A 27,643-nucleotide genomic window follows, 5' to 3' on the forward strand; every position below is an offset into this window, starting at 1 on the left:
TGAATGGGATCGAGTGGACCTATATTACCTACCCCTGGGATTGGTAGGTAGGTACGGGAAAGCAGCGGGAGGACGTTCGCTCAGAGTTTTCGAGTTCCCTTGGGCTGTGAACCTGGAAACAGCCAGCCAGACACCTGGACCCTTCGGTTGAGCTTCGGTTTCGCTGGATATTATGACATACCTCGACACCTTCAGAGTTTCGACGTCCAGTTTCCACCAGCCGAGTGTCAAGATGCAACCGAGTGACGAAATGGAGTGTGACGGGCCCCTTATCGCCTGCAGAACGCACAATCCTTCTATTTGATCGGCCGTTGTCCAGAAGCAGCGACGGCGCCGCAATGAAGCGCAATCATGGTTGCAGTATCGATGGGACCTTTATTGGACCCGTACTGGCCGCCTGGAAAACTTTTTACTCTCTGCCCCGTCTCTGCCCAGGGTGCTGGTGGATTACACTACATGTCGAACTCGACAACAAAACTTCCACTTGCCGAGCGCTACGCTTTTCAGAACTCGTACCAACGACCGGACGACCACACGAGGGTTCCCGACATGGGCTGATCACCAACCGTTCAGGCCCGTCCGAGGAGAGTCAAGGACCTGAGGGTCACAGAGGGTCTGGAGCGACCAAGCAACGACTGGAATAAGCCCGATCGGGCGCTAAAACAAAGTTGCTCTGGATGTCGCCAGCGGATCCTGGGCCAAAAGGGCAGCGCTGTCCAGTGTCGTGCTGCGCTGGGAAATTGACGCAGCGGAGGCCAGCGGAGCGTCGAGCTCCACCCAAGGTCTTTGCTCCCCCAACCAAGCTCCAAGCCCGGAACCGAAAGGATCCTCTCTCTCCCCCGCGGTGCACGGAACATCGAGATCCTTTCCCGACACGGTTCTTCTGCCCACACAATTCTACATATCTTGCTATCTCTACTGCACTGCACTGGCCATGACGCTGCATCTGGGTAGGTAGACAACTGCTAGACAGCGACGGCCGTGAGAGCACTGTTATGGACTGTCTGGAACTGCCCAAATGGTCGACAATGAGCGAGGTTTGCGGCCCCCCCGTCTGGTTCCAGCGATCCGGACAAAATCAGACCCCCTGCAAGCCACCTGTCTCCGGGAAGACTTCCAGTTGGCCGGATCGAAAGCAATGAGCTCCAGCGCAACTCCAGTGAAACTCCAGTAAACTCCAGGAACAGGGGTCCTGAGTAGGCGCCACGGCCAGGAACAGGCAAGGCTCCTCAGCGGTATCCCGGCTGTCAGACAGGAACCGAAGCTCTCATGCAGGTACATGTAACCTCAGCAGGCCTCGTCACACACCACCGGACCGTTAGAATTCCTCACGACATCTTGTCACCTTCTGGAAACACAAAATGCATCGGAGAAAGATCCGAACCTGGGCGGCCCCGTTCCGCTTGGTGCTGTTCAGCGTTCATCAAAAAGAGAGACCCGGCACTCTGGTAATGCCAGAGAACAGAGTCCCGCGAAAGCATGCATCTCGCGTCAGCACGGAACGAAAAAACGATCGCCATCACGTTCGCTGTGACCCTTCATTCGCAGAGCACACAGTCTATCTCGGAGTCTAAAAACAGCAAACAGTTCGCAGCTAACTATCGGGGCAAACTGGCGGCGGCCGGTAGCAGTCCATCCAACAGCTGTGCTTTATATTCGGCCATACTGTCCGCTTGCACAACCACTCACTCTGGCTCACACATGGAGGCAGTACGCGGTGGGATATGCACGGCACTACCTATAGTTGCACTCGGTCGGGGTGGATTGCTTGACTGGAACCACCCAATAGCTTCACCACCCTTCACTGCGTAGTGTACGTCCACAAAAACCACGATGTTGACACGTGTGCAGCATGCAAGTGTCGCTGCAGTGTGCCTCCTCCACCGCATCATGCACTGGACACACATCGGCACGTGTACAGCATATGCAAACAATGCACAACATGACCACCACCAAAAAAAAAAAAAAACTTCTTGTTCTCCCTCGCTCCGTCTCACTTGTTGCACTAATCCAAATATGGGCAAAAAGTCCCCCAAAACCCCAAGGTCGCTGCTTCGCTACATGCTATGTCCCTGTTGTCCATCGTTGAGTTCTCTCGTTTCGTGACATAACTCGGGCCTAGTGCACACTACCGGCTACGGTTTCCATCTCTTGGGCCCATCAAGAGACTTCGCTTGGCATACCTCGTTTGTCATGGTGTCTTTGTCGAGACCCATCCCAACCCATACCAGCCCATCACAGCCCACAACGCCATCCCCGGGAGCCCGGCTCCAGCAGAGACCCAGGCCTGACTCCTCCCTAATTTGAATTCTAGCAAACACCAAACTGGTTTTGACACGCACACATCATCCCTCTGCCCGACTGGCTATGCCCGGACATCATCATCTTGATCAGGGTAAAAATGAAGTGGAATAGACCGGCAAGTAGCTTGCTAGGCGACCCAACAGAATCAGAACCGACGTGCTGGTACCCTAACGGACCTCATCCGTACCATGCCCTGTACGCAAATCGTCTTTCTCGGGTGCACCTTCCTGAAGAATGGAATCATTCAAACGTCTTCCGTCGACTTGGCATCACAGATCGGACATGTCATATTGAATCGCCATCCCTCTTCGGCAGAACAAGACCTCTAGGCAGAAAGAGAGAAGAGCGCTCGTTTTCGGTTGGCAATGAGTGGCAGTGTGAGTCGAGACAACTCATATGGGATACATGTCAAATCACATTTCCCACTCACATCCCCCACTCCCATTCACAGACACTCACTTCGCTCACAGTCTTCTGGTGTCCATCATCCCACCTCCCCTCCGGGACCGCGACCCTCGTGGGTACCGACCGGCGAAAACCCCGCGCGAGCCCTACCGATATTACATTCCGCGCTCTGAAGGCCGAATGGAGCCCGAACGACATTACGTGCTTGCTTGATGTCCTGAAACTCACATATCTACCACAACATACCACCTCAATCGTGACTAGTACTTTACCCAACCGGGTCGTGAACCCTTCCACTCGTGTCCATCTCCCAAACTCCTCAGGGCTATTGGGAATCTGCGGAGGAAGCCCCGACCACAGCCTTCAACCATTCGGAGCCTCTCCGTGTCTCCCTCTCTGCTTATTGTTCTTAACCCTCACCCCTTGCCCCGTATCAAACCCTCGCCTTGCCCTAAACACCGCACATTAATACAACAGAAGGCGAGTTGGAAGGGCAAGACCAACAATTCGTCCTCTTCCCCCTCTTCTCCCGATGACGTGACCTCATGAGTAGTCCGTGTCCCATCCAACTGGTAACGGTGGATTTGCATCGGTGACATGTGGATAATGGCGTGGAAGTGACCGATCGGCACTCCCAACTTCCCTCTTCAGTAAACCGGGCATATGGAATACCTTCTTTGGATCCGTGGGCATGGTCTGAGAAACCCTTGCATGAAGATCGGTATTTCAACACGTGTTTTGCGAGAATAACCATTCCGCTTTTCTCTCTTTCAACCTCTTCCCTGTCGGCAATCATCATCATACACCATACCCCTTGGCCATTTTTTTTTTATATCGCGTCGAAGCCTCGCCTTTCTTGTTTGATTTCCTTGTCCCATCATGTGTGACCCTGTCTGCACGGAATTTTAGTAAACGGCTTTCTCTGTGACATCATCTTCATGTCTTTCTTTTCTCTTTCTTTTTCCGTTCTCAGTAGCGTAATTGCTCATCTTGCTCATCTTGCTCATCAAATGGTGGCGTACCCTGACGGAACAAATCCGCGCCTCCTTACGTACCTTAATGCAGCAGCGTTGGTGGTAGAAAAGAGGGATCTTCACCAACGGTACTAACGGCCTATGACACTAACTAACATGCCTCGCAAACACTGTAAGTCTAGACCTTACGGGACTTACATTAGGGGTCCCCCAACTTATGATAATGGATGGGTTCAATAAGCTATAAAAAGCTCGTATGGGGTATTCGTCTACTATTTTCCTTGTACGTATATCAACGCTACCAATGAAGCCGTTGAATCTTAATCATAGATTTTGCCCCATCCCTCTCTCCCTCTTCTCTCGTTCGCTCGTTAGTGATCAAAGAAGGGTAACATCTATGCTTGCCGAGATACACGAAAATTTTTACTTCGGTCGTTCGTTCGGAGTAAGCGTGTTAGTTTTTGTTCACATATCACTTCGCTGATGATGAACCGCAATAGACTCCGATCTGCCAAGGTAAGTACTATTGAGCCTTTCTCTTTCCTTTTCTCAGAAGTCCGTTTTGTATTATTGTCTTGATCGTCCCATGACTGTCAATGTTTTTTTTTTTTTTTTTTTTTTTTTCAAATTATTATTGTTGTTATCATTATTTTCTATTATTTTTTTTTTCGTTTTTCAAACGTGCATGGTTTTTCGCGGCGTGCATTCGTACCTACTTCTCCGGAGTTTATTTATACGAACTCCGGGAGACAGGGCCACCCCCAAACTTCTATATAATGAAAAAAACAAAAAAACAATTATACCCAAGACTCGGGCGAGTACCTAAGCGAAAGGGGAAAAAAGTGGCACAGACAGCTTTAACGATATAAAAACGTGGCAGATTCATCATGTGGGTAGGTTGATTGCGAAGAACGAACGAAATATGGGGTGAACGAGGGAGGGGTGGTGGGTTTGCGGAGTCGCGGGACACAAAAACACGGGCCGGGCGGGACGGATGGACCTACCGGACGGGACGGGAGGGGAAACCAAAATACGGGGAGCCGCGAAAAGAGAGAGAGAAAGGGAAAGGTCAAGATAAAAAGGGAACTTGAAAAACCTCTACCCGCACGAAGCGAGTGGCAAAGAAGCTCACACAGACCACCTAGGCACCCGAGCGTGCGGAGAGGTAAATATGTTGGGATCATGCTGGTTTGTTGTTTCTCCTGGAACACCGGCACAAAAGACAATTGCGATTTGATTTGGGGTTGAGAGTTAAACTTCAAACCTAACGAAGATGAAGAGGTTTATGAGGACCGAGAGAGTAGTTTTGTGACTAGCGTCATTGCGTCTTATGGCAATATCAGAATGCTCCGTGCAATGCATGTTAGTTTGATATAGTTGATTTGAGTGCTTTGACTGTCTTGTAACTGACTTTGATTAGACACCGTCACATCGATACATACACTAAGTTTAGAATAGTAAAAGATCCCTGGCTCCACCACACGTGTTGGTTCTACGTGAGACCTCAAAACAAGTGAAGTTGACAATGGTAAGTGAAGATGGGATTGGGGATGACAATGATGGTGATATGATCAATATATCTCACAACCAACAAGAAAAGACGAAAGAACGCAACGCGCATGCAACTCCAGTCCCCTCATTCATGTGGCCATCCGTCTATACACACACTTCTCTCAGTCCGCCCCCATCACAACCACTGTCGCCGACCAATGTATGTAATATGCTAGGATGCTTCGCCGGAGAGACACAGATGGGGGAAATAAGCAAAAACAACGGAAACACTTGTTTTTATGCGACCTGAACCAAAACAAACCAACCAACCGGACCAAACGTGACTATGAGAAAGAATACACCTTGACCATTGCTCTTTTAAACACCATCTAAAACACCTTCACACCGCCAACTAAAACATTTGAGAGGCGCGACGCAACCCAAAAGATATTGACCAAGCCCCCAGTGAAGAACGTACATCTTTGCGACCACAAAAGTGTAGTGTGGTTCACAACGTCGACCACCGCTTAGCGATTCCGTAGAACACCATGGTAGAAACATAGAAGACCGCCAAAGAGAACGAGAAACGGATCCACAAACAATCAGCCATGCCAGATCGGATCCTACACCTCCAACAGGTGATCGTGATCCGTCTCCATTTCATGGCGGTGATGATGGTGGTCAGCCACCAGGTCGGCCGACGCCGCCGCCGCCGCTCCTCTCCTCTCGTCTTCTTCGTCGTCATCGTGTACAAGGTCAATGAACATGTGATTGTCCGCCACGCCTTCGTCAGCAGGCGGGCCAATGCCCATAGGATCGTTCTCCGTCACCAGGGCGGACGCCGAGGACCTCTTAGTTGCGGAACTGGCGCTGCCCCAAATGGAGTCACGAAATTTGGCTCTATCAGCGTCGGCATGGTCGTCGTTATCGTGATGGTCACGAAGAATCCGGTCTTCGATGCTGAGTGCCTGGCCGGATGTGCTGTTGTCTCCGTTAAAGTAGCGCGAATGGTGAAGGGGCGAATGATGGGATAGAGAGCCCGTACGCCCATTCAGGGTGTTGGAGGGTGACACTGAGTCTGACCCACGCGAGGGGTGAGCGTGAGAGCTGCTGGTCATTGGCAAGCCCGGCGTTTGGGGTTGAGCTGATGACTGCCGCGAGAAGTAAGTGTGACCGGGGCCGAATGGGTGCATGCCGGGGCCTGTACCCAAGCCCCCAGCATGGGCCTCAGCGTTTTGAGCTTTACGCTTGAGGCTGTTCGCTCTTCCTCGAACATCTTCAGGCAAGTCGTCCGGATCTTGCACACCATGTTGTTGTAGCAACTTTTGGAGCTTTGTGGGCCGGGGTTTGCGAGTACTCTTAGACTGCTCCAGAATCGGGGGCGGCTCGGGCGCAACGGGATTCCACTTATGCAATTCCTGTCGCAGATAATTGGTCTCGTATGCCAGCAATATTTCAGCACCCTCGATTTTCCGGAGGTAGAAACGTTGGTTCTCTGCATCGGCAGCGGTCGAAAAACCAGAGCACAGAGGCGAAATGTGTTTGCGGAAACGCTCAGCCATATCGATGATATCCTTCAAGACTCCCTCCTCTTCCGGCCGGAACGGAAGGTTTGGTATCTCTTCATACCAAGTGATCAAATCTTCCAGCTTGGGCCGCGATGCGTCCCGAGGGATCTTGACTCGCCAGTCGCAGATCGGGCAGGTGTACTTGTCGTCCTCCTTCACTTTACCACGGGCAATCTTCAGACACTTGCCATGATACCATTCATGGCACTGCTCGCACTCGATCATCATACCCGCTTCCACACGGCGGCAGATGCAGAACACTTGCCTCGAGCCATTTTCATCTTCGTTGTCCGAGGAGTCATGTTCTCCATCCACACTGGGCTCCCTGGATGCTGGCTCAGCAGGCGATCTTGGCGTGTCCTCGACAGTGTTGAAACACCACTTATTTCGGTCGAGGACGTAGTCCATGTGGCTTTTAAGAATGTGCAATGGGGCGTTACTCTTGCCAAAAAGCTTCTTCCCCTTACGCATCCAGTCTTCGTGGCGCTTTTGTTCCTTTTCAAGGTCAAGCGTGCCGGGAGGCTTGGCCTGGAGTTCTTCGACCTTCCTCATCACCTCAGCAACCTCATTATACTTGGGTCTTTGGGTATAGTCCGGATCTGCGGAGCGCTTATTCAGGTCGATGATCTGGCGTTGAGCCTCACGTTGTTTGTATAGTATCGCGTCGACCATATCCAGTGTCCCCTTGGAGATTGGCAGGTTGGCGTGTTGTGCTTGTACCGACAAGGAGTCAAGTTGCGAGTAGTTCACAACATCGGCGTTGATCAACTCTCTGGCCTTCTTTTCCCATTCTCGACCCTTTTCAAGTTTTTCCTCCAAGTATTTGATGTTATCCTCGTATATTTGGATACCAAGGCGCTTTCCCTCGTCTACCAACTCTTGCGCCTCATCAAGGGTCATGAACTTGGATCGACTTTCCCGGGCCTTTTCGTCCCATCTGAGTCGCTCCAGCGCGCTGTAGAGCTTTTCTACCTCGGGAATATCGACGTTGAAATTCTGGCCTTCCTCAAGGAGCTCTTCGATTGAACCGATTGGTTGAAGGTCTCGTGGGAGATCCAACACCTTCTTTGCAGTCTCCTGGAATGCTTTGATCGCCTCGGCTCGCTCCCGTAGTTGTTGAATCTCAGGGCATTCGAACCCAATCATCTCCGCTTCGTCGAGGAGGCGATGGATGTTGGCAACGTTGCGCATTTCTCGCTCCTTTTGATCGTGTTCAGCGTTTCCGACGGATTTTCGGACGCTGACTGGCCAAGCCTTTTCGCTTTTTCGGCGATTCTGCTGTTTGCGGATAGTGTAATTAGTCGCCTCTTCTACCCAGTGGTTACAGCGATCGACGAAAAGTTTGAGAGTGGAAAGCGATGGCAACTCGTAGGGAATCTTCTCGCCTTCGCTTAGCAAATTGCGTAGCGCCTTGAGTGACGGTTTCGCTTCGTCGTCAAGGAGTCTTTGATATTTCTCCTCCCATGTCTCCGGCACACTGGCCTTGTCGGTCACCCGTTTGAGGGTAGATGCCATGACCTCATCCGATTTCCGGTAATAAAGAGCGTGTTCTTTGCCTAAAAAGCGGTCTGATTCCTGAGCATCGCAGCATTTGTGGCTTCCAGCATGTAGTAAGCATAGTACCATGCCCGTCTTCAGGCATACAAACCGGGATAGGTAGGTATACGCCTTGCAGTAGAAACATGCATACTCGTCTTCGGGTACGTCCACATCATTGACGGCAAACTGGATCGGGCACTTGTCGTTCGTTTCTCCGTTAAAAACGCAGAGATGGTGCGGAGACGGATGTTTTGCGTCGAGATGCGTGGCGATAAAGTCATGCTTACCGATGAACTCTCTACGCTGCGCCATCTCTCGCTGATGGATCCGATCGAGAGCAGGGGCGAGCCATTTCGCTGTTTGGATCGTTAACCCGGTACCCGTGATTCCATCTGCCGCGGCCCATAACAGCTCGTCATGAGAAAAGCATGGTTGCCGTCGGAATGTCTGAAGTCGTTCCACTCCAGCAAGGCCGAATGGCTCCCAGTCACTAGGGGCGAAATTGACGGCTTCGTTGAAGTTAAAGCCATGGTTGAAGCCCGCGTGGTAGGCCTGTGGGAAGGTGATAACAAACTGGCCGGCCCGTTGATCCAGCGCATATACACGCACGCCTGCCTTTTTGAGTTGTTCAGGCGTGAGCAAAGTGACCAACTGGAATAGGAGATCCGGTTGCGTCTCAAACAGCTCCGGAACCGCTTCACGCATTGCGGCCTCAAACTTCTCAGCATCCTCGCCGGGGATGCCATACCAGGTCTTCGTTGCGCCAAAGTGCTGGTAGTTGGCAGAGTACGCATAGTGATCTTCGTTGTGCCAACAAAAGGTAGAGAAAATCATGCCCACATATACCCACGGTACCGTCATGCCGGAGATGTCAGTCTTGATGTACCTGAAGAGACTTTCTGGGTGAAGAGGCAGCAGGTTGAGATTCCATGGATCCGTTGAGTAGGGATTGTTGGGATTCTTTTCCACGGTCGGGAATCCAGAGCCATGTGTCGTGCAATGAATATCTGCGCCATATTCGACTTCGACGGTCTCCTCCAGATCTGCGACCAAGCGCCAGAACTCACGCTCAACATCGTCTTCGGTAACCGGACGATGACAATTGAGAACCGCATCGAAAGGCATCTTGTTTTCGAAGTAGCCTTGCTTAAAGTCGGCAGCCTTCTCTTGGAACTGCTTGAGCGAATAGAGACCGCCCTCTTCGAAGCCAAACTGGCCGTCTCCGACGAGACATCTCGGGCAGTTCCATTCATTCTCTGGTTTGGTCTTGAGAGGAGGATCCAGGCACGAGCCATGATAGTGGTTATCGCAGGATTCGCAAACCAGCATGCATGAGCTCTCCTCACTACCCTTGCCACATTGCTCGCAATTCTACCACAGTGTCAGTAGAGGTCCACATTTTAACGTTCATGTCAGACCTACCTCTCCCGAACTCGAGTCCTCTCTTGGAATTCTGGGTGCAGAAGGGCGAAAGAGCGACATATGTGAACCAGCCACTGTTGGGACCGAATCTGTCATAGAGGTCAGGTTAGCGTATGTAAGCCAGGAAGTGTCCTGAACTCGGAGCACAGATTCCCAATGAGATGAGACGATGTTCTTGCTTCGAAGACGATAAGACTGTGTGCAGCACCACATGCCTCGGCCCGCGAACCTTGATATGCCTGAAGGCGGGGGGAATGATATGACCTACCCTTCTTGAGCCTCTTGCTACGACGACTGCCTGCTTCTCCATCGTCCTTGTCCACCGAGCTTTCCTTTTTGGCGGAATCTGACGTACTATCGAAGCTTAGTTGCCGCTTCAGTGAAGACGAGCCAGCTGCTGATGGTCGAACTTCCGGGGTATTCTTGGCAGAAGATAGCGGGGTGATGGCTTCTGATGCAGGGGCCAGCGGACGGTTTATACTCGTGAACCCGGAATTGATCGCCGTGAAGCCTCCAGTGTTGATGGCTGTGAAGCCACTTTTGACCGGTGGCGCTGGTATCGATGGGGCGTCTAACATTGTGACATCCCGATCAGAATCCTTGGCGTGCCCGTTTACTGCTGTCTCCATGGGGTGCCGAGATGGAGATTCACCGCGAAGGTCTGAGGGGGTTTGGGCATTTGATCGCTTCATTGGGCTCGGGGCTGGGCTGGGTGTGAGAGGCCCACCGTATTCCAGCTCGAGTTGCTGATGAACGCCAGGCTTTGCGACTCGCAGATAGTCTTCGTACGGACAAAGCCATTTTTGATACGAATTTTTCAGCGATGTGGAAAGAGATGACATGATCTTCCCGCTGTAGCCCAGATCACGTCCGATTTCCGCCCATTTTTTCAGCTTGCACACCTTGTCGAACCCTCCCCTAGCTTCAACGGCTTTCTTTAAGCGAAATAAGTCGAGCGGCTTTTTGTCAACGTACGGGAGCCGCGTGAGGTTGTTCCCATGTTGTCTGTGAAATTTTTGAAGGGCGTCGATATAGTTGATATTGGCGCGCGAACTGCCTTCGATCGAGTTAAGTTCTTGCTTGCGGGTACGAAAGTGGAATCTCTGCAGTAGCATAGGTCAGCAAGCCCATTCGTAAAATCTGTGCTCTGAAAAAGTGCGTGGTTGCAAATGGCATCACGGCTGCTGACGGGCGAGCGAGCGTACCTCGGTGTCAATTGCAAAATCGGGGTTCCATGACTCGGGCGGGATTATCTTGCAGATACCAAATTTGCTGGCCTCTGGTGTGATTTTGCGAATGTACTCGAAGGGCTCTTTCCACTCCTCCTCAGTTGGGCAGTAAGATGGTGCCTCTTCAAGACCGTGAGGTCGGTTCTTCTTCTTTGAAGGTTCCTTGCACGCGGTAGGCTGGCCGCGTCGCTCCACCGAATTCAAATCGAGAGGTTCGCTCTTCATGAAGCTCAACGGGATCTGGGATTTCGGAGGATGGTAGCCGTTCGAGTTGACAGGCGCTGTCTTGGACTTGCCGTTGCTGGAATGGGAGGTAACGGTAGGGGAGGCTCGCGCGCTTGCATTGTTACTCGACGTTCCGGCAGCCGCCACAGCGACAGACCCGCCTCCAGACGGGGTGGACACCATGGCGAGTGGAGGCTATCTTTGGAGGGCGAATTGATAATCACACAGGCGAAGATCGGTGGTGGTGGGTGGGTCGAGACGCAGCTGTAACGTATTGGTGTGTACGAAATCGGAGGTCTCTGTCTTATCGAAATATCGGACGCATCGTAGGTTACAAGGCTGAGGGCTGGTTTGGGGAAGAACAGTCGACAGCGCAGGGCCGCGAAATGATATGGCGCTACAGGGAGTTGTGCGTAGATTGGGGATGCGATATCCGGTTCTGCGCTGCTGCTTTTAGTAAGTGCAGGGTCTGCGCAGACGAAGAACTGTGGCGGGCAGGTTGAGCGTATGTTGCCCAGGGAGCGAGCCCTGAGAACCTGAAAATTGAGGGCCAGAAGGCGACTAAGAGGGTAGGTATATCGTTCGTGCGTGTATGTGTCGCAGAAAGGAAATGCAGATCGAACCTCGTCCGAGTTCCTCCACTACCTCGGTCTACCGTGTTAGGGTTGGCTGTTTGTACAGACACTCCGTGTGTAGATACCGTGAGTGACAGCAGAAGTAGCCTGATTTGCAGCTGGAAAAGGCAATGTGGTCCGGGATCCGTCGGTGACGACCTGAAGGTTTGTCGTCGGAACTAATCAAGGTTGCAATACGGGGTTGGACAACTGGATGCGTTCGAAGTGAGGCTGGTTGATGATTGTGAGAATGAGTGGATTGACCCGGAAGGGCGGAAGGGGTGGCCGAGCAGAAAGCCAGATTGTTCCAAAATTGTTATGGCGTTGGAAACGGGAGTGCAGACCGTGACTGGAGAGAAAGAGAGAGAAATGAAAATAGAGATGGAGGCCAGGGCCAGGCGGAGACCGGAAGGGAGCAAGAAGTGGAAGTGAAGGTGGAAGAATGGCCGGGACCTGGACAGCACGGGATGATGTGAATGGTGAATCGATAAAATGTGGTGTGAGGATGAAGTGTGTGGACGCCCAAGACCAGCAGTGAACTGACTGAGTGATAGTAGCTTCCCGGTCCCAGATCTGAAAGTGGTGCAGAGGTATACAGTTTTTGAGGGTTGTAATGTGTGTAGATGGGAATTGGGTTACTATCAGTTAGGAAGAGGGCAGGGGCATGTTACTACATAGTGGGCCCATTCCACTTGCACAGGTTGAGGCTGGTTTGACGGGCGGCGGGACACGGAAGACGTTCAAATCCAACAAGGACCAAAGGCAAGCGGCGCTGCGGTAGCTGTCGGGACGAAATGGGGGAGGGCGCAACTCTTGCAGCGCGGTCATGGTAGCAGCGAGCGACGCCAGACATGATGCCGCCCGCCATTCGAGTTCAGTCGCGGTCCTCCGGCATCTGGTGGATCTCCACTAGACCCTTCTAGGCCAAGTTCCGTACCTCTGTATCTTCGATTTTCAATGTCATCATCGATGGATCGACTCCGTTTGGATAACAAAACAAAGTCGCACCTGATACTCATCAACCCATCTACTACAGTCAACCCCGTACCAATCGAGAAAAAGTGCGCGCGCTTCGTTATGTTAAAGTACGTGCGGCTGAGGTCAATATTAACAGCCTTTTCGCCTTCTATCTTTTGTTCCTGCGTAGACTGGCCGGGGATGTGTGTTCTTCATTGACGGGAAACTCCAATGTGCCAACATATCAACCGTACACCTGGGTAGGTGTCGATGAGTCGTAAATCAACTTTTCCTTTCTCCCATTTTCTCTGGAAAGTTCGGGGTCCTCCTTCTCACGCACTGGGCAAGTCTTGTCCATCCGCCGCAAACACAGTGTACTCCTGCAAACTGTGTTGTGCTTGATCCGCCCCTCCAGTGGTCGAGATATTGGCAGGGGTGAAGGTCCGGGCTGCGGTATAGGCATCAATGCGCCATCATGACTCTAATGCATGACCGAACAATATGGTTTGAGGAAGGATAGATATAATTCGTTTTGAAACATCACTGTCATCGCGCTGGGGCATGAGAAAGGAATCAATGGAATAAAAGAGCGGAGGGTGGTTAGCTTGTATGCATCCGGAAACAAATACTTGTGCTTTCCACTGCTCCGCGCATTTCGAAACATGAATCACCACACCTGAATGACCAAAAATGGTCCGAAGTTTTTGGGTTCTCGCAAGTTTCGATCGATTGGGTCGCCCGTGGCCAGCAAAGAAAATCACTAGACGCACGATCATCAGTCCTGCCAAAATCGCAACTGTTCAAATGATCACAAATGTATGGTGAGTCTGCAGGTTGTTACAATATCCTGAATCTGGGGGAAAGCCATAGGGCAATGCGACAATTGGAATACCGCAAGCGGCCAAATGTGCATGGCAGTTCCAGGTGGCAGTCCGACTCGGGGTTCAGTCGGAGTCATAAAATGCCTGGAGACCACATCCCATCATGTTCCATGAAAGAGAAAAGAGGGACTCGATGGACCCGGGAAATCTAAGCACCGGTCGAACCGAAAGAAAGGCCCTGATATTGACAGGGGTATGGCCGTCAGTAGTCGCATCGCCCTCCAATTAGAAAAGACTCGACGTTGAAGAGAAATGCCAAGGCCAGCAGACTGGGGCGATTTCCCTGCGTTGGCGGGGCAGATCTGAATGACTCAGCAGACACGTGAAACCGCAACCGGCACCTCTCTTTCAACCCTCCGAGCCTCTTCCCAATGAGTCCAATCACATCTGTGGTTTCCCTAGCTGTTTCTGTTGGCTGGTCTTATGCTTTGAGTCGACCAACTTGATCATGTCACGGCATGCGTGAGACTTGGAGTCCCAGAGGCCAAGGATAAATCAACAAGAGCATATCGTGATCGTGCCAGCAATTAGAGCCAGCTCTCTGAAGTCTGGATTCTTTCGCCTACTGAAGGCACGCGATATCGAGAAACTCGCTGTCTTCGCTATCCTCCACGACCCTCTGAGGCGTCGTCTTCACCTCTCGATTCCCTTTTGTATTTTTCTCCTCAGCATTGTTCCCTTTCTCATCAGCGACCTTCCCTTTGCCCTTCCCCTTGCCCTTTGCTGCCCGTTGCCTCTTCTTCTTCAGCAGCTTCTCCACCTCTGCCTGCCCCCTGATCCTTAATGTCAACTCCTTCATCATGTCTCCCCAAAGAACCTCGCCGTGACACTTTGGACACTCTCCCTTCACTGGAAGTATCTCATCCCCTCTATCCATCTTCATCCTCCTTGTTTCTTGCTTCAGGAGACACCGGCTCCAACAGTCAAGGTGTCCTACAGCCTCACAGCTTGTATTCGGGCAGATCGCATATAACCCCCTTCCCGCCACCATAGCCTCCTTACACACCACACAGCTCCCCTGCCTTTCAAACTCCCAAATCTCCTGACCCTTGGCTACGTACTCTTTTATCGGCGCGTAATCGAGCGGTAAAGCATAGATCCCATGTTTGTTCTCATCTTGCGCGTCGTCGCCGTCGTCGTCATCGTGCGGGTCATTTTCAGCTTCTTCCCCCACCCCAATCACGCCCGCCCCTTGTGGCGCCGTCGGACTGCCAAAGTCCGTAACCACCTCTACCTTCAAGTCTCCCAACTCTCCCACCCCTCCTCCGCCACTCTTACCCTTCCCACCACCTCTCTCCCAAACCCTCCAAACATCCTCCTCAAAGAAATGCACCCTCAAAGGCCACCTCCCAAAGCTTCTCACCCCCACCAACATCCTCAAAGCCTCCATCACCCCCACCAAACTCTTCCTCGGCCTTTTCAGGTGTCCCGTCTTCCTTCTCCCCAGTCCCTTCACTGCCTCGGCTCTTTTTTCGGCAGGAATATGCAGCGACTTGTGTGGGTTATTCAAGGCCCATTCAAACTTCAGCGCGGCGATCATGCTCGGAAAACCGGAGACCAGACAGACCATGTTCCATGGCCGAAGGGATATCTTCGAAGTGCGGTAGGCGCCACCCTTGGCGAGCCCGTTGTGTTGTGAGAGGCGCCGGGGTGGGTGAGGCGTGGAGCCGATGTAGAGGGAAGCGTGCCGGGGCTGGGAGCGGAGGATGTAGACTGTGTAGAGGGCGGGAATGGGTTTGGGCTGGATTTGGGTGGTGGTTGACATCGTTTCTGTTTTCCTCTCTTGGGAGGGAAGTGGATTTGTTTTCTATAAGTGAGGTTGTCGTGACGTTTGGCTTGTTGTCATTTGCGGTCAAGACCTTGTTCTTATTTGCGGATTTCCCGGTGGACAATTTGCTTGATGATGAATTAGATGTGAACCGAGTGTCGCGTCAGTCGGGACAGTCACCAAGAAGTACCGAACATTCGTTGATTGCACCCATTGGGCGATTGTGGTATTTTCGAGGTGCAAAAAGCAAAGCGTAACCAAGTTTGTATGTGATGAAAATTGGTAACAGTGAAGAAGTGGAGGTTGCCGTCTTTGTTTACAGGATGTTGTTTATTCATGGCCGCAGTACCCGGAATGGCTGCCCAATTATTTCACGCCCTTGACCTCGCTATACCCCACTTGGTGGGTCCAAGCTTTCTAAGCCCTTGGCTGCTCTGTTGGTTTCACAGGATGAAATGTCAAACAACCTCACTATCTATTTATTCTTGAAATAGTCCGAATTCGTAGCTCGATTGTGGACGGGAGGACTTTTGGGTATAATATTATCGTCACAATGTGGAGTTTTAATCTTGACCAATCATAAAATCCTCTACCTATCTCATCCATCTTCTAACACCTCTCAAAGCAGACCCTGCTTCTGCAGATCAAGATATACCTTTTCTGGCATGACATTACCCTCAGCGTCCTCCATCTGCACGATCGAGCCCTCATCCACGTTGGTCTTTCTCGAGTCACCTTGAATCTTGTTCCACAGCCTCACCGCCTCCTCGATAGACGTGATGTCTCGGAACAGATGTGTGTTTGTGATACCCAGACGCTTCAGGTTGGTGATGTGATTTGTCTCGTTGAAGTGCTTATCAAAAGCACGCCGGCCACGGTAGACAAAGTTGCCACAAATCTCGCAGGGAAATTCTTGGCCCAGACCATGCAACCTGTAGAGCCAGAAGGGAATCGGCTTTCCGTCCCAAGCCAGTGGTAGCTTGAGCGGGTTGTAGATCTTATCATCTCCGCCATCATCCTCGTCTTCCTCAGCCTCCTTAGCCTGCCTTCTGAACGTGGTGTTGTAGAGATTCTCCAACTCTTGTTGCCGCTCACGCTCCGTCATGCCCTGCCTACGTTCAACGTTCACTCTTGTGTCGTCCCGCTCCGTCTTCATAGCGCTGGAAAGCTTCTTGATGCGGTACTCCCTCTCAGCGACCGCCCGTTCCTTGAGGCGATGCGCTAGCGGGGCAACCGTGCCGTTTGATGTACCGTTGGCCGACTCTCCGTGAATCGCCGCCAACACCTCAGCGGCCTTAATGTGCTTCCTGCCGGAAAGATGGTTCGTGTAAACGTTTTCGTTCTTGAACTCCTTCTCGCATGCCTCGCACCAAACCGCGTCAGCGCTGCTCAAAGTCCGGTCTGTCGCAGAGCCCTTGGCCGCCAGCTTCTCCTTGCGCCAACCTTCAATTTCGTCCTTTTCCCAAGCCGAATCGAATTCCTTGTCCCAGTCACCAAACACCTTTTCGAGATTTTCGAGTGGTCGCGTGCGTCGAATGAAGGATTCCAGATACTCCATCAACTCGCCAAGGTACTTGAAATATTGGTCGGTCAACTTGTCGGCCCGCTTGACTCCACCATAACCGGGTTGGAAGTTGTCAAAAACTTCAAGATACTGCATATACGGGAGTCGCTTCACATTGGGAAGGTTGAGGTAGGATTCGTGGCTGGCGTGCAAATCGAAGAAACGACCGTATGCCTCTTCGCCCGAGAACATGCTTTCCACCAAAAATGGCTGATCGTCGCCCTGCTTCCGCGGCCGGTACCAGTTTTCCGAGTTCTCGGCTTGCTCATTTGGGTACCGCGAGTGATGTTCCTTGATACTGGCTACTTGTTTGTAGAATTCCTCGAAGGGGTCACCACTGCCAATCTGCAGGATTTCCTTGAAGCGCACTCCAGACTTGTCCTCGTATAGGGGAAGAAGCTCACGGGACTGGTGCTGAATCTGGTCGAGGAGTTGGGACACCTCATGATCACGATTAAGACGTTCATGAATCTACGGATGTGTCAGCATAGAGGGTCTTAGGAGAAACTTCGCGTGGAGGAAACATGCCTGTTTTGGCTCGTCGCGCAAACGGTCCGCGATACCCTGCTCGAGGCGTTCGAGATCCTCGTGAATGTATCTCTGCTCTTCTATCAACATGTTGACCAATGTGGCACCCGCAAATTGCCCTATTTGATCAGAAGTGAAGATGCGCGTAGAAGAGCCGAACTTGTCGTGTCGGGATGCAGAATTGCGAATGGGAAAACTAGGATGATTTCTAGAAGAGAGGTTGCTGAAACGTGCTTTTTCGGCGCCACCAATTGCTTCCGTGTACGAAGTCCAGAAGAACAGCAGGGAAACACGTCGCGGCAGGCAAAGAACTCTCCGGCAACTCCTTAGCGAAATCCACCAACTGCCCTGTCACAGATCCCCCGTCGTTCCATTAAATAAGGTTGGCCGACATTCTGCCGACCTGAGGGCTTGTCATCTTGGCAACTTTTTTTGACAACGGGAAAGCTCCACTCCAGTGCCGCCACACGTCGACATCGCATATCCATCGTCAATCACTGTCGCGCTTTCGGTACAGTGGGCTGTTTTTGTCTCGGGTGCAAAATAATTTCCAATAAGTCAACACTCCGGTCGAACTGCATCGTCAATATCCGCAACCACAACATCGCATCCTCGGTCCTGACACACCTCAGAAACATATCCAATTCATCGACAGAATCGCCCAACATGGCTGACGGCGGAATCGATCGCAAGGCCGATGAAAAGATTCAGTTCTCCACCTCCAAGGAGGTAACGGTTCATCCGACTTTCGAGTCGATGTCCTTGAAGGGTAGGTTTTGTCGCATCGCATATATTTCGTGGTTGCTGTAGCTCTGTTGATCGGACTGAAATTAACCGGTTCTTCAAACAGAGAGCCTCCTTCGCGGTATCTACGCCTACGGATATGAGTCCCCCTCTGCCGTCCAGTCCCGCGCCATCGTTCAGATCTGCAAGGGTCGCGATACCATCGCCCAGGCCCAGTCCGGTACCGGTAAAACAGCCACTTTCTCGATCTCTATGCTTCAGGTCATCGACACCGCCGTGCGCGAGACCCAGGCCCTCGTCCTTTCCCCGACCCGCGAACTTGCGACCCAGATTCAGAGCGTTGTGATGGCTTTGGGAGATTACATGAACGTTCAATGCCATGCTTGCATTGGTGGCACCAACGTCGGAGAGGATATTCGCAAGCTCGACTATGGTCAACACATTGTCTCTGGCACTCCTGGTCGTGTTGCCGACATGATTCGCCGCCGTCATCTCCGCACCAGACACATCAAGATGCTGGTTCTCGATGAAGCCGATGAGCTCCTCAACCAGGGTTTCCGCGAGCAGATCTACGATGTGTACCGCTATCTTCCGCCTGCCACACAAGTCGTTGTCGTCTCTGCCACCCTCCCTTATGATGTGCTCGACATGACCACCAAGTTCATGACCGACCCAGTTCGTATCCTGGTCAAGCGTGACGAGTTGACGCTCGAGGGTCTGAAGCAGTACTTCATTGCTGTGGAGAAGGAGGACTGGAAGTTTGATACTCTTTGCGATCTCTACGACACTCTAACTATTACACAAGCCGTTATTTTCTGCAACACCCGCCGGAAGGTCGACTGGTTGACCGACAAAATGCGCGAAGCCAACTTCACTGTCAGCAGCATGCACGGCGATATGCCTCAGAAGGAGAGAGACAGCATTATGCAGGATTTCAGACAGGGCAATAGCAGAGTGCTTATCTCGACCGATGTGTGGGCCCGCGGTATCGATGTTCAGCAGGTCAGCTTGGTTATCAACTATGATCTTCCCAGCAACCGTGAAAACTACATTCATCGGATCGGTCGTTCGGGTAGATTCGGTCGCAAGGGTGTTGCCATCAACTTCGTTACTAGCGAGGATGTCCGCATCTTGCGTGATATCGAGTGTAAGTGTTGGACAATCTAACCTCAGCGCCTTCTTTTGCTAACGGGAGATACAGTGTACTACTCGACCCAGATTGATGAGATGCCCATGAATGTTGCCGACCTTATCTCCTAAGAGGCTAGCGTGGGGTGTTTCAGGTGCACATTGGGTCAAAATGCAAAGGGGCAGGTCGCGTCCGTCATTGATTAGGTCACAAAGGGTGGCTTCAAGAGGACAGAATTCAAGTGGGAGGAAAGGGGCATGTCGGCCTTAAGGTACGGTAGCCTTCCACGATCCCGGCTCCTTGTATACATCTTGCTGACCATACGACAAGGACGCCTTACAGATTGGAAAACATATCTAGGTGTCAATGCTAGTATGCGAACGAGAAATTCACAAGACTTGGAAATATTCCAGGTGTCACTTGATCTCGAGATACTATGGCTATGAGATTTCAACAACGAAACTCTTTTCTGTCAGTCTAATACCTAGCATGCAATTCAGTAAAGCGATCACAACACGCTTAGCCTCTACCGGGGTTTATTTCGCATTGTGGAGTTGCATGACAGCCGTCTGACGTAGCACAAGTGAAACAATGGTCGCTACAATACAAGGCAACGCAGGGAATTGTACGCTAATCAGCCAACTGATACGGTAATTGACAAGACCGAAATATATCCGGCGATGTTGTCATCGCCCGCCGCAAGAGTGGGGACTTTGATGATTAAGTCCAACATCAACCCGACAATAAGTATGCTCATTTTCACCTCACAGGGCAGACAACACCTATCCAATTTTCTGAACAAATTCGCCAAACAAAAGAGTCAAAAATGCCGGAAACCGTGACAGACATGTTAAGCCGTAGAGTCAAGGTACGATTAGACATGCTGAAACTCCCCTCATCTCCAACCTCGTAAGCCTCATGAGGTTCGCTTAGCAACTCATTAACACCCACCAAGCTCTCCAATGGCCTCTCCATTCCCCAAATCCAACTCGGCCTCTACATGATGTCCGGCCCCGAGACCACACGCGCGGTCCGCTGGGCTCTCGGTGCCGGCTACCGCGGCTTCGACAGCGCCCAATGGTACTACAACGAACGCGAAGCCGGCCAAGCCATCCTCTCCTTTCTGTCCTCTCCCGAAAACACTGCGGGCCTCACCCGTGAAGACGTTCATTTCACCAGCAAGCTGCGCGACAACAGCACCAATTATGACGCCGTTCGTGCTTCGATCTCCAAGTCAGTGAAGGCTTCTGGACTTGGCTACATTGACCTGTTCCTCCTGCACAGCCCGCTCGGCGGTCGCGAAGCCCGGTTGACCAGCTGGAAAGCGGTCGAAGATGCGGTACTCGCGGGCGAGGTCAAGATGGCGGGCGTCTCGAACTACGGCGTCAAGCATCTTGACGAGGTCATGTCAGCACCTTTTAAAATCAAGCCTCTCGTGAATCAGATTGAGTGCCATCCGTTCAACACGCAGACGGAGATCAGGGCCGCGTGCGAGAAGTATGGTATTGTCATCGAGGCATACGCGCCGCTGGCGAGAGGGATGCGCATGAAGCATCCCGTTTTGACAGCGGTGGCAAAGAAGTACGGGGTTACGCCAGCGCAGGTGTTGGTTAGGTGGTCGGTGCAGAAAGGGTTCGTGACGCTGCCGAAAAGTACCAAGAAGGAGAGGTTGGTAGAGAATGCGAATGTGGGGGGTTTTGAGTTGGCCGAGGAGGATATGAAGAAACTGGATGGGTTGGATGAGAAGTTGGTTACTGATTGGTAAGATTTCCCCTCATTCAAATCCTCGAGTGGTGCGCTGACTTACTGACGCTTGGCGGTGCGTAGGGATCCTACTGATGCGGACTAGATGTTCTCGGTTCGTGCTTACACGTTCGCCCAAGTACCTTCGGATTTACCAGTTCTGGTGCCTCCATGTACTTGATGTTATGGTCTGATTTACAGATACGTAGACTTACTAAACCAGCGTATTTATTTCTTGTCCTCACAAACGGTACGCAAACACAAGATATACGCAATTTGTCCTTCCTTACCACATCAATATATTACACAAACCAGGCAACACCTTTAAGCTCCGTTATTCTGGCGGCACTGGTTCCTCCCCACACCATATCTTCTTGTCTTCTTACTTGAGGTGGTAATAAGACCCTGGTTCTATTCGAGAGCCGCAAGTTGATGGGGAGGTAGAGCACTGTCCACGGAAAATGGATTCCAGATCATAGGAACGGTCGTCCCTGGCCGTCCTTGGCCGTCATCATGTAAACCCGCCAAGCCCGACCTTCAATGCCGACATATTACCGTCAGGAGACTATGAGTTCCTTCTGGGAATTGATCCGAGTTGCAGAGGAGGCAATCCTGCATTTTCAACCTACATTCGGCACCGTTTACAGAGTTGGATGATGAGTGCAGACCTACCAGAGGCTACAGGTGTCCTTGTGATACATTGAAAAGCTTTCTACAGGAGCGGGGAAGATCATTGAACCATAGGCGGCTCAGGGTGAAAGAGGAAGGTGCTTCAATCTCTGGGTGGAATGAATGACAGTTTCACCTGCTTACGATGCCGTATATCACCCAAAGACGCACGGAGTACGGTTAATGTTACCTGAAAACCGAGTCCCGAAAATAAAGCCCTGTTCGACCAAGGTGATGACCGAGGTCTCGAACAAACCAGTGCTGGACTGTACTGTATCCACGTACAAGCTGGTCGGGAGAACTGGTGTGACAGCGTTCATCTCTTCCTCTGAACTTATCTTCTCCGACGTCGAGAATCATACCCACTAGCGACTGGAAAGGCAACCTAGTTGATCTCGAACGAAGAACTCAACGCGTGAAGAACGGTGAAAGGATTATTCGGTTGGTTATGATTATTCTCCACAGATTGGCTGGATCTAGTACGATTAAATCCTCATCCCTCTGGCCGACTGAGGTAGTTTCACCGTTCACGATGCAGTGAAACGTTGTAGAAACACATATGTCGGATTGAGTCACCCAAAGCTACGGTTGGATGTTTGCTGTGTGCTTGATGCAGTAGCGCTCTTTCAAAGCCTTGCCGCCATAACTGGGGCCCCGCAGACAAGATCGTCACCAACATAGCTTTTTCGATGCCCTATGTGCCACATCTTCCGAGATTCTGAGTCTTTGGATGCATTTGTCACGCACAGTGAGCCTTATTGGTATCAAACTCCATGTGGTGACATTCTCCCAGTTAATTAACCTCGAATATTCTTGGAGAGATGGTTCCCTCGTCTCTCTGTCTTCCCTTGATCAGCGCTAGTTTTGGACTTTGGACTTCTCTGGCTTGCGGTTAAGACTGGAGCTGGCGTGATCTCCCACATCTCCCAACGGATCACAATCACAAGTTCCAAACTCCAAAAGATTTCCACTTCCCCGCAATCCAGAAGCCAATCAGCCCTTAGAGCCCGGATAACGGTCTGGATGTCAGCGATCCCCCGAAGGGAACATGATATACCATTGGGTCGGTTGGCCTGGGGAACCACTAGGGGGAACCACGCACATGTTATCCCTGTCTTATTACTGCGTACACTAGTCTTTCCCCAGAATGCCGTGAGTGCCACCTGCAGGCCCGAGCCAGGTTCTCCTCACTTGTTAGATCAACAGCCAAGTCTCGCCCTTTTCTTGGTACCGAAGCTTTAAAGATATCAAGCAACTGTCAGAGTAAGCTAAGCTTCCCTTTGGCAAACCACTCCATCGACCAAGAGCGATGACATGACCTCCCCCATTTCACCAATATATTCCCCGGATTGGCATCGCGCGAAGACGAAAGGCAAGGTGACGGCTGCCAAGATGGAGAGGGCTACCAGATGAAGTAAAGTTGGAGGAGAATTCCTAGGGAAGAGGCTTACTTGGACAACGAGTGGACAAGACTGCCCGACGGCAAGAATTGTATCGGTGTCTCGATATCATTCCCGCCCTTCTGGGACATCTACCACAGTACGCCGCCGGCTGTTGTTCGGATTTCTCTCGATCGTTGATGTGGCTGGCAATGGGATCATGTCCGACCAGCCATGAGGAACGTGTTGGCATGCGGGGGTTTGCCTGCACATCCATGGTGGCTCACTCAGCTTGGTCAATCAAGATTCAACCATCTACTGTTGAACACTGCACTTCCGCTCTGGCGCTGAAGACGGGCTAGTCAACCGAAGAAAAAGGAGTCAACCCCTCTTTTTCCAAAAGCGTGGACACAACCAACACCGAAAACGAAAACGATGTGAGATGTATACATGCTGTACTTTGCGAATATATTAAAGCTGAGCCCTACCGGCAGGAACCCGACACAAGTTCAAATTGATGTCTTTCCCCTCTTCTTTTGGGTTCCCTTTCTTCACCTTCATCCACCTCGTTATTTTTACTCCAGGCCCGGCCCACAACTCTTGAATCATTGATCGGGCTTTAAACAAACCACGCATTGTTGTGGGAGTACATATTCCAGGTACCAACACCTCTGTCATACAAATATTCGTTCATCTACTCATCAACAAAGACGCAACCATGGAATCAACCCACGAGCCCGCCGACCCTGTCGCCAAGGGCATCCTCCCCACAGCCCGTCAGTCATGGAAGGACCTCTTCATCTGGAAGCAGCGCGTCGTCGTGACCAACGTGTACGGCGAGACTGCAACAGAATGGGCAAAACCCGTGCCTCTGAAGAACCCCATCAGCTTGCTCGCCCAGCTCTCAGGCCGTGACTGGATCTGCTTTACGGTCGGATTCTGCGCCTGGAGTGCCGATGCCTTTGACTTCCATGCCTTGTCCATCCAGCAGGTCAAGCTGGCGGCCTACTATGGAGTCAGCAAGACCAGTGTGTCGACGGCGATTACGTTGACGCTGCTGCTTCGGTCGATTGGTGCCGCTGCGTTTGGTCTGGCGGGTGATCGATGGGGGAGAAAGTGGCCGATGGTGGTCAACATGATTGTTTTGGGCATCTTGCAGATTGCTACCATCTACAGCTCGACATATTCGCAGTTCCTTGGTGTGAGAGCTTTGTTTGGATTGTTCATGGGTGGAGTGTAAGTTCCCCCCCCCCTTCGTCCTCAGTATCTCATTGTCAATAAGGTTGGTTATGCTGATAACCCCTAATCACAGGTACGGTAACGCCATTGCAATGGCCTTGGAGAACAGCCCGGTCGACGCCCGAGGTTTGATGTCAGGTATTCTCCAGCAAGGTTACGCCTTTGGTTATGTGTGCGCCGCGTGCGCCAATCTTGGGGTCGGTGGTGATACCGATAGCTGGAAGACCGTGTTTTGGATTGCTGCTGGTTTGTCCATTGGTGTTGGCATCATCCGCTGCTTCTTCCCCGAGTCCAAGCAGTTCCTTGAGGCACGCAAGGAAGGCAAGGCGCACGCCAACCCGTCCCAGTTCTGGAGGGAAACTAAGGTGATGCTTCGCCAAGAGTGGAAGATGTGTGTCTACTGCTGCATTTTGATGACTTGGTTCAACTGTAAGTCTCGCCCCCAAGGTTCTTTGCAGCCAGCCATCGACGGAGCCACTCTGACTATCCTCACCACAAACAGACTACAGCCACACCTCCCAGGACAATTACACCACCTTCGTACTTAGAGCGAAGGAACTGGATAACTCGGGCGCCAGCCGTGCCAGTATCATCATGAAGGCCGGCGCTTGTGTGGGCGGTACCATCATTGGCTACCTCAGCCAATACTTTGGCCGCCGGCGGACCATCATTGTTTCCTCGCTCATCAGCGGCTGTCTGATCCCCGCATGGATCCTTCCCAATTCCGAGCGCGCGCTGTCCGCCACCGGCTTCTTCATGCAATTCTTCGTCCAAGGAGCTTGGGGGGTCATCCCAATCCACCTGAACGAGCTTGCGCCGCCCGCATTCCGCTCCTCGTTTCCCGGAATCACGTACCAGGTCGGCAACATGGTGTCGTCCCCGTCCGCACAGATTGTTAATGCCGTGTCGGAGAAGATCCACATCATCAGCCATACCGGAAAGCTGGTCGAGGCCTATGGCCCGACTATGGGCACTGCTACTGCGATTATTGTGATGGGCATCGTGGTCACCACGGCATTTGGGCCCGAGAAGAGGGGTAGAGAGTTTGAGAAGGCACTGCCGGCGGGTATGAACCTCCAAAAGCAGCATGGTAAGCAGTTGGACGATTTGGAGACGGGTCATATGGAGATGGTGGCGAGTGAGTTGGATGATGAGAAGAGGGAGGGACGGGCAGTTCAGTAGATGGAGAATACTGCTGCCCCTGCCAAACAATGAGCGTCGGGTGGCTTTCACAACACTTGGAATCCATGGTGATGTTCCGGGGCATGACGACTTCGTGTGCATGTCCATTCGAGATAATGATCTCTTTACTTGGTACAACCCGTCCTATACAAGTATTATATGGACTTCTCGTGTCCTTATGCTCAGCTGAGGTCTTCTGAGTTCATAGACTTGAAAAAAAAAAAAAAAGGGTGTTTCAAAAGACTTAAAGGCTTCTAGGGTCACGTAGCATCTGGTAACTTGTGTATATAAGCCGGATCATCCTCCTACGTCAGCACTGTTCAGAGAAGACTTATACCATTAGATTTTGTGAATCACTAGTGTACAATACCCTCGTCTAGCCATATTTTACTGACGAAAACATCTTCCTCGATGTATTTGCTTGAATAACGCCGAGTGGATTCTTGAGTTGATTGTATCATTCATCGAGGTTTCTGTTCGTGCACGAGCCATCAAAGCATTATGGTTTGATGGCTCGTGCTCAAGCCCCTGAATATCTACAGCCTAACAGCCAACATCTCCCCCCCCCCCCTTCTTTCGTCACTCACTTCACAAGTCAACCTTAACAGCAACCACACTACTCGATACAAATCCCGTAACGAACAACCAGGCCTTTCTCTTCCCTCTTTCTTTCTCCGGGTCAATAGCCACCAAAACCGCCGCGCTCGCGCTCCTAATCCTGGTCCCGTCATCCTCAAACAACAGCCTCTTCTCCCAAATCACATTCCCGTTCTCTTCCTGCTTGACCGGCTTCGCGAACCACACCATGACCGGATCTTTGGCCTCCGGCTGCTTGCGCGTCTGCGCCAGCGTATGTGCCTTGCCTAAACCGGCTACGACAAACCCGCTGTGGTCGACGCCGTCCGCCGTGCCGGCGTAGGGATCGGAAAAGTACGAGGGATTGTCGATGGTGGAGCCAAACTCGATCCGGTTGAGCACAGTGATCATGCTCGACTTTGATAAAGGCGACGATGGTAGCTCGCTGATGCTCAGCACTCCGGAAGCGGCGCTGGCGATGGCTACCTCGTTCTCGTACCGGCCGTGGCCTAGGCCGTTGGCGTTGTGGAACTTGTCCAGTGCCACGTGGGCGGTGACGCCGGCCACAGCGTCTGTTTCGGCGGGAGTGGAGGGGGCTTCAAGGGAGAACTGCAAGTGGATGACGTCGGTCCATTCAGCTTTGGCGTACATATCTTCCATGAAGCGCATGGGGCCGTGGTCCCGGTAAAGGTGGTCGTTGGTCACATAGAGGGATGTGGGGGATGTGGCAACAAGATCGTTGGGAGTGCGAATCAGAGGATGCCAGATGGAGCGAAGGTGAGTGGCGGTGGTGGTCCCGATGACATGGTGGAAAAGCTCGATTTGAGACCGCGCTTTGGGGACGTCTGCCGGTGGAGGCTGGATGGCTATGACGTGCGCAGGGTTAGGAAGGTGGTTGACGGCGTAGATGTATACGGCATTCGGTTGCTCGGGGTTGGTGAGAACCTCGATCCCGTGGGTGATGAAAGGTCCGTCGAAGTTGTCCACGGTAAGGCGCTGGGATTTCTTGGTCTGCGGAAGGTGTAAGCGACTCCATTATGCATACGACTGCCGGCACAGGGTATTTTTTTGACTTACTTCGGGGTCAATCACATGCAGAGAACCATGGTAGGTCTTAAGGATTGACGAATCGTTGAAATTGGTCAAGGGGGGAAACCACTGAAAGCGAGTCTCGGGATAGTCCTCGCAAGCCGTAAAGAGGGTCTTGCTGGGGGCATGATAGTGAAGGTCTTCACAGTGAACAGTGTCGGGAATGTACTGAATGTCCTCTGCTTGAACAAAAGTACTCATGGGATTGGTGCGAAGGAAGCCGAAGACGATGGCATTGTGGTATATAAATGTTCCCCAGGAGTAGATCGCATAAGCCAACAAAGCGACGGTAACAGATGGGCCCAGTAACTTCATGATGGGCAAGAGTTTGGGTCGAGTTCAAGAGAGGCCAGGATGGGATCGATGCACACGATTATATACCCGAGCTTTATACGCCGTCTTGGCCCCTATGCGTAACTGCTAC

The 27,643-nt window shown here is 51.8% G+C and overlaps 8 protein-coding genes across 8 annotated transcripts; 4 read left to right on the forward strand and 4 right to left on the reverse strand.

Annotated features, from left to right (window-relative positions):
• Positions 1–5,797: 5,797 nt before the first annotated feature.
• Positions 5,798–11,340, reverse strand: NEUTE1DRAFT_127630 (uncharacterized protein; the record flags this gene model as incomplete). The annotated part of the gene is made up of 4 exons (XM_009849730.1): positions 5,798–9,652; positions 9,704–9,792; positions 9,972–10,806; positions 10,909–11,340. The coding sequence occupies 4 exons, from the start codon at positions 11,338–11,340 to the stop codon at positions 5,798–5,800; spliced, it is 5,211 nt and encodes a 1,736-aa protein (XP_009848032.1).
• Positions 11,341–11,749: 409 nt separating this feature from the next.
• On the forward strand, positions 11,750–12,626 carry NEUTE1DRAFT_98001 (uncharacterized protein; the record flags this gene model as incomplete). The annotated part of the gene is made up of 5 exons (XM_009849731.1): positions 11,750–11,858; positions 11,960–11,996; positions 12,133–12,205; positions 12,370–12,415; positions 12,478–12,626. The coding sequence occupies 5 exons, from the start codon at positions 11,750–11,752 to the stop codon at positions 12,624–12,626; spliced, it is 414 nt and encodes a 137-aa protein (XP_009848033.1).
• A 1,545-nt stretch (positions 12,627–14,171) lies between these two features.
• Positions 14,172–15,374, reverse strand: NEUTE1DRAFT_76361 (uncharacterized protein; the record flags this gene model as incomplete). The annotated part of the gene is made up of 1 exon (XM_009849732.1): positions 14,172–15,374. The coding sequence occupies one exon, from the start codon at positions 15,372–15,374 to the stop codon at positions 14,172–14,174; it is 1,203 nt and encodes a 400-aa protein (XP_009848034.1).
• A 539-nt stretch (positions 15,375–15,913) lies between these two features.
• On the reverse strand, positions 15,914–17,887 carry NEUTE1DRAFT_144189 (uncharacterized protein; the record flags this gene model as incomplete). Its single annotated transcript, XM_009849733.1, has 2 exons — positions 15,914–17,412; positions 17,873–17,887. 2 exons carry the CDS (start codon positions 17,885–17,887, stop codon positions 15,997–15,999), a joined length of 1,431 nt encoding a protein of 476 aa, XP_009848035.1.
• Positions 17,888–18,135: 248 nt separating this feature from the next.
• Positions 18,136–19,473, forward strand: NEUTE1DRAFT_107425 (uncharacterized protein; the record flags this gene model as incomplete). Its single annotated transcript, XM_009849734.1, has 3 exons — positions 18,136–18,238; positions 18,320–19,360; positions 19,415–19,473. The coding sequence occupies 3 exons, from the start codon at positions 18,136–18,138 to the stop codon at positions 19,471–19,473; spliced, it is 1,203 nt and encodes a 400-aa protein (XP_009848036.1).
• A 695-nt stretch (positions 19,474–20,168) lies between these two features.
• On the forward strand, positions 20,169–21,326 carry NEUTE1DRAFT_76366 (uncharacterized protein; the record flags this gene model as incomplete). The annotated part of the gene is made up of 3 exons (XM_009849735.1): positions 20,169–20,210; positions 20,298–21,103; positions 21,170–21,326. 3 exons carry the CDS (start codon positions 20,169–20,171, stop codon positions 21,189–21,191), a joined length of 870 nt encoding a protein of 289 aa, XP_009848037.1.
• A 2,525-nt stretch (positions 21,327–23,851) lies between these two features.
• On the forward strand, positions 23,852–25,675 carry NEUTE1DRAFT_57688 (uncharacterized protein; the record flags this gene model as incomplete). Its single annotated transcript, XM_009849008.1, has 3 exons — positions 23,852–24,369; positions 24,446–24,801; positions 24,875–25,675. The coding sequence occupies 3 exons, from the start codon at positions 23,852–23,854 to the stop codon at positions 25,552–25,554; spliced, it is 1,554 nt and encodes a 517-aa protein (XP_009847310.1).
• Positions 25,676–26,142: 467 nt separating this feature from the next.
• On the reverse strand, positions 26,143–27,534 carry NEUTE1DRAFT_127636 (uncharacterized protein; the record flags this gene model as incomplete). Its single annotated transcript, XM_009849736.1, has 2 exons — positions 26,143–27,141; positions 27,208–27,534. 2 exons carry the CDS (start codon positions 27,532–27,534, stop codon positions 26,143–26,145), a joined length of 1,326 nt encoding a protein of 441 aa, XP_009848038.1.
• Between the last annotated feature and the right edge of the window lie 109 nt (positions 27,535–27,643).

This window comes from Neurospora tetrasperma (genome assembly GCF_000213175.1).
Source record: "Neurospora tetrasperma FGSC 2508 unplaced genomic scaffold NEUTE1scaffold_1, whole genome shotgun sequence".
Lineage (NCBI taxonomy): Eukaryota > Fungi > Ascomycota > Sordariomycetes > Sordariales > Sordariaceae > Neurospora > Neurospora tetrasperma.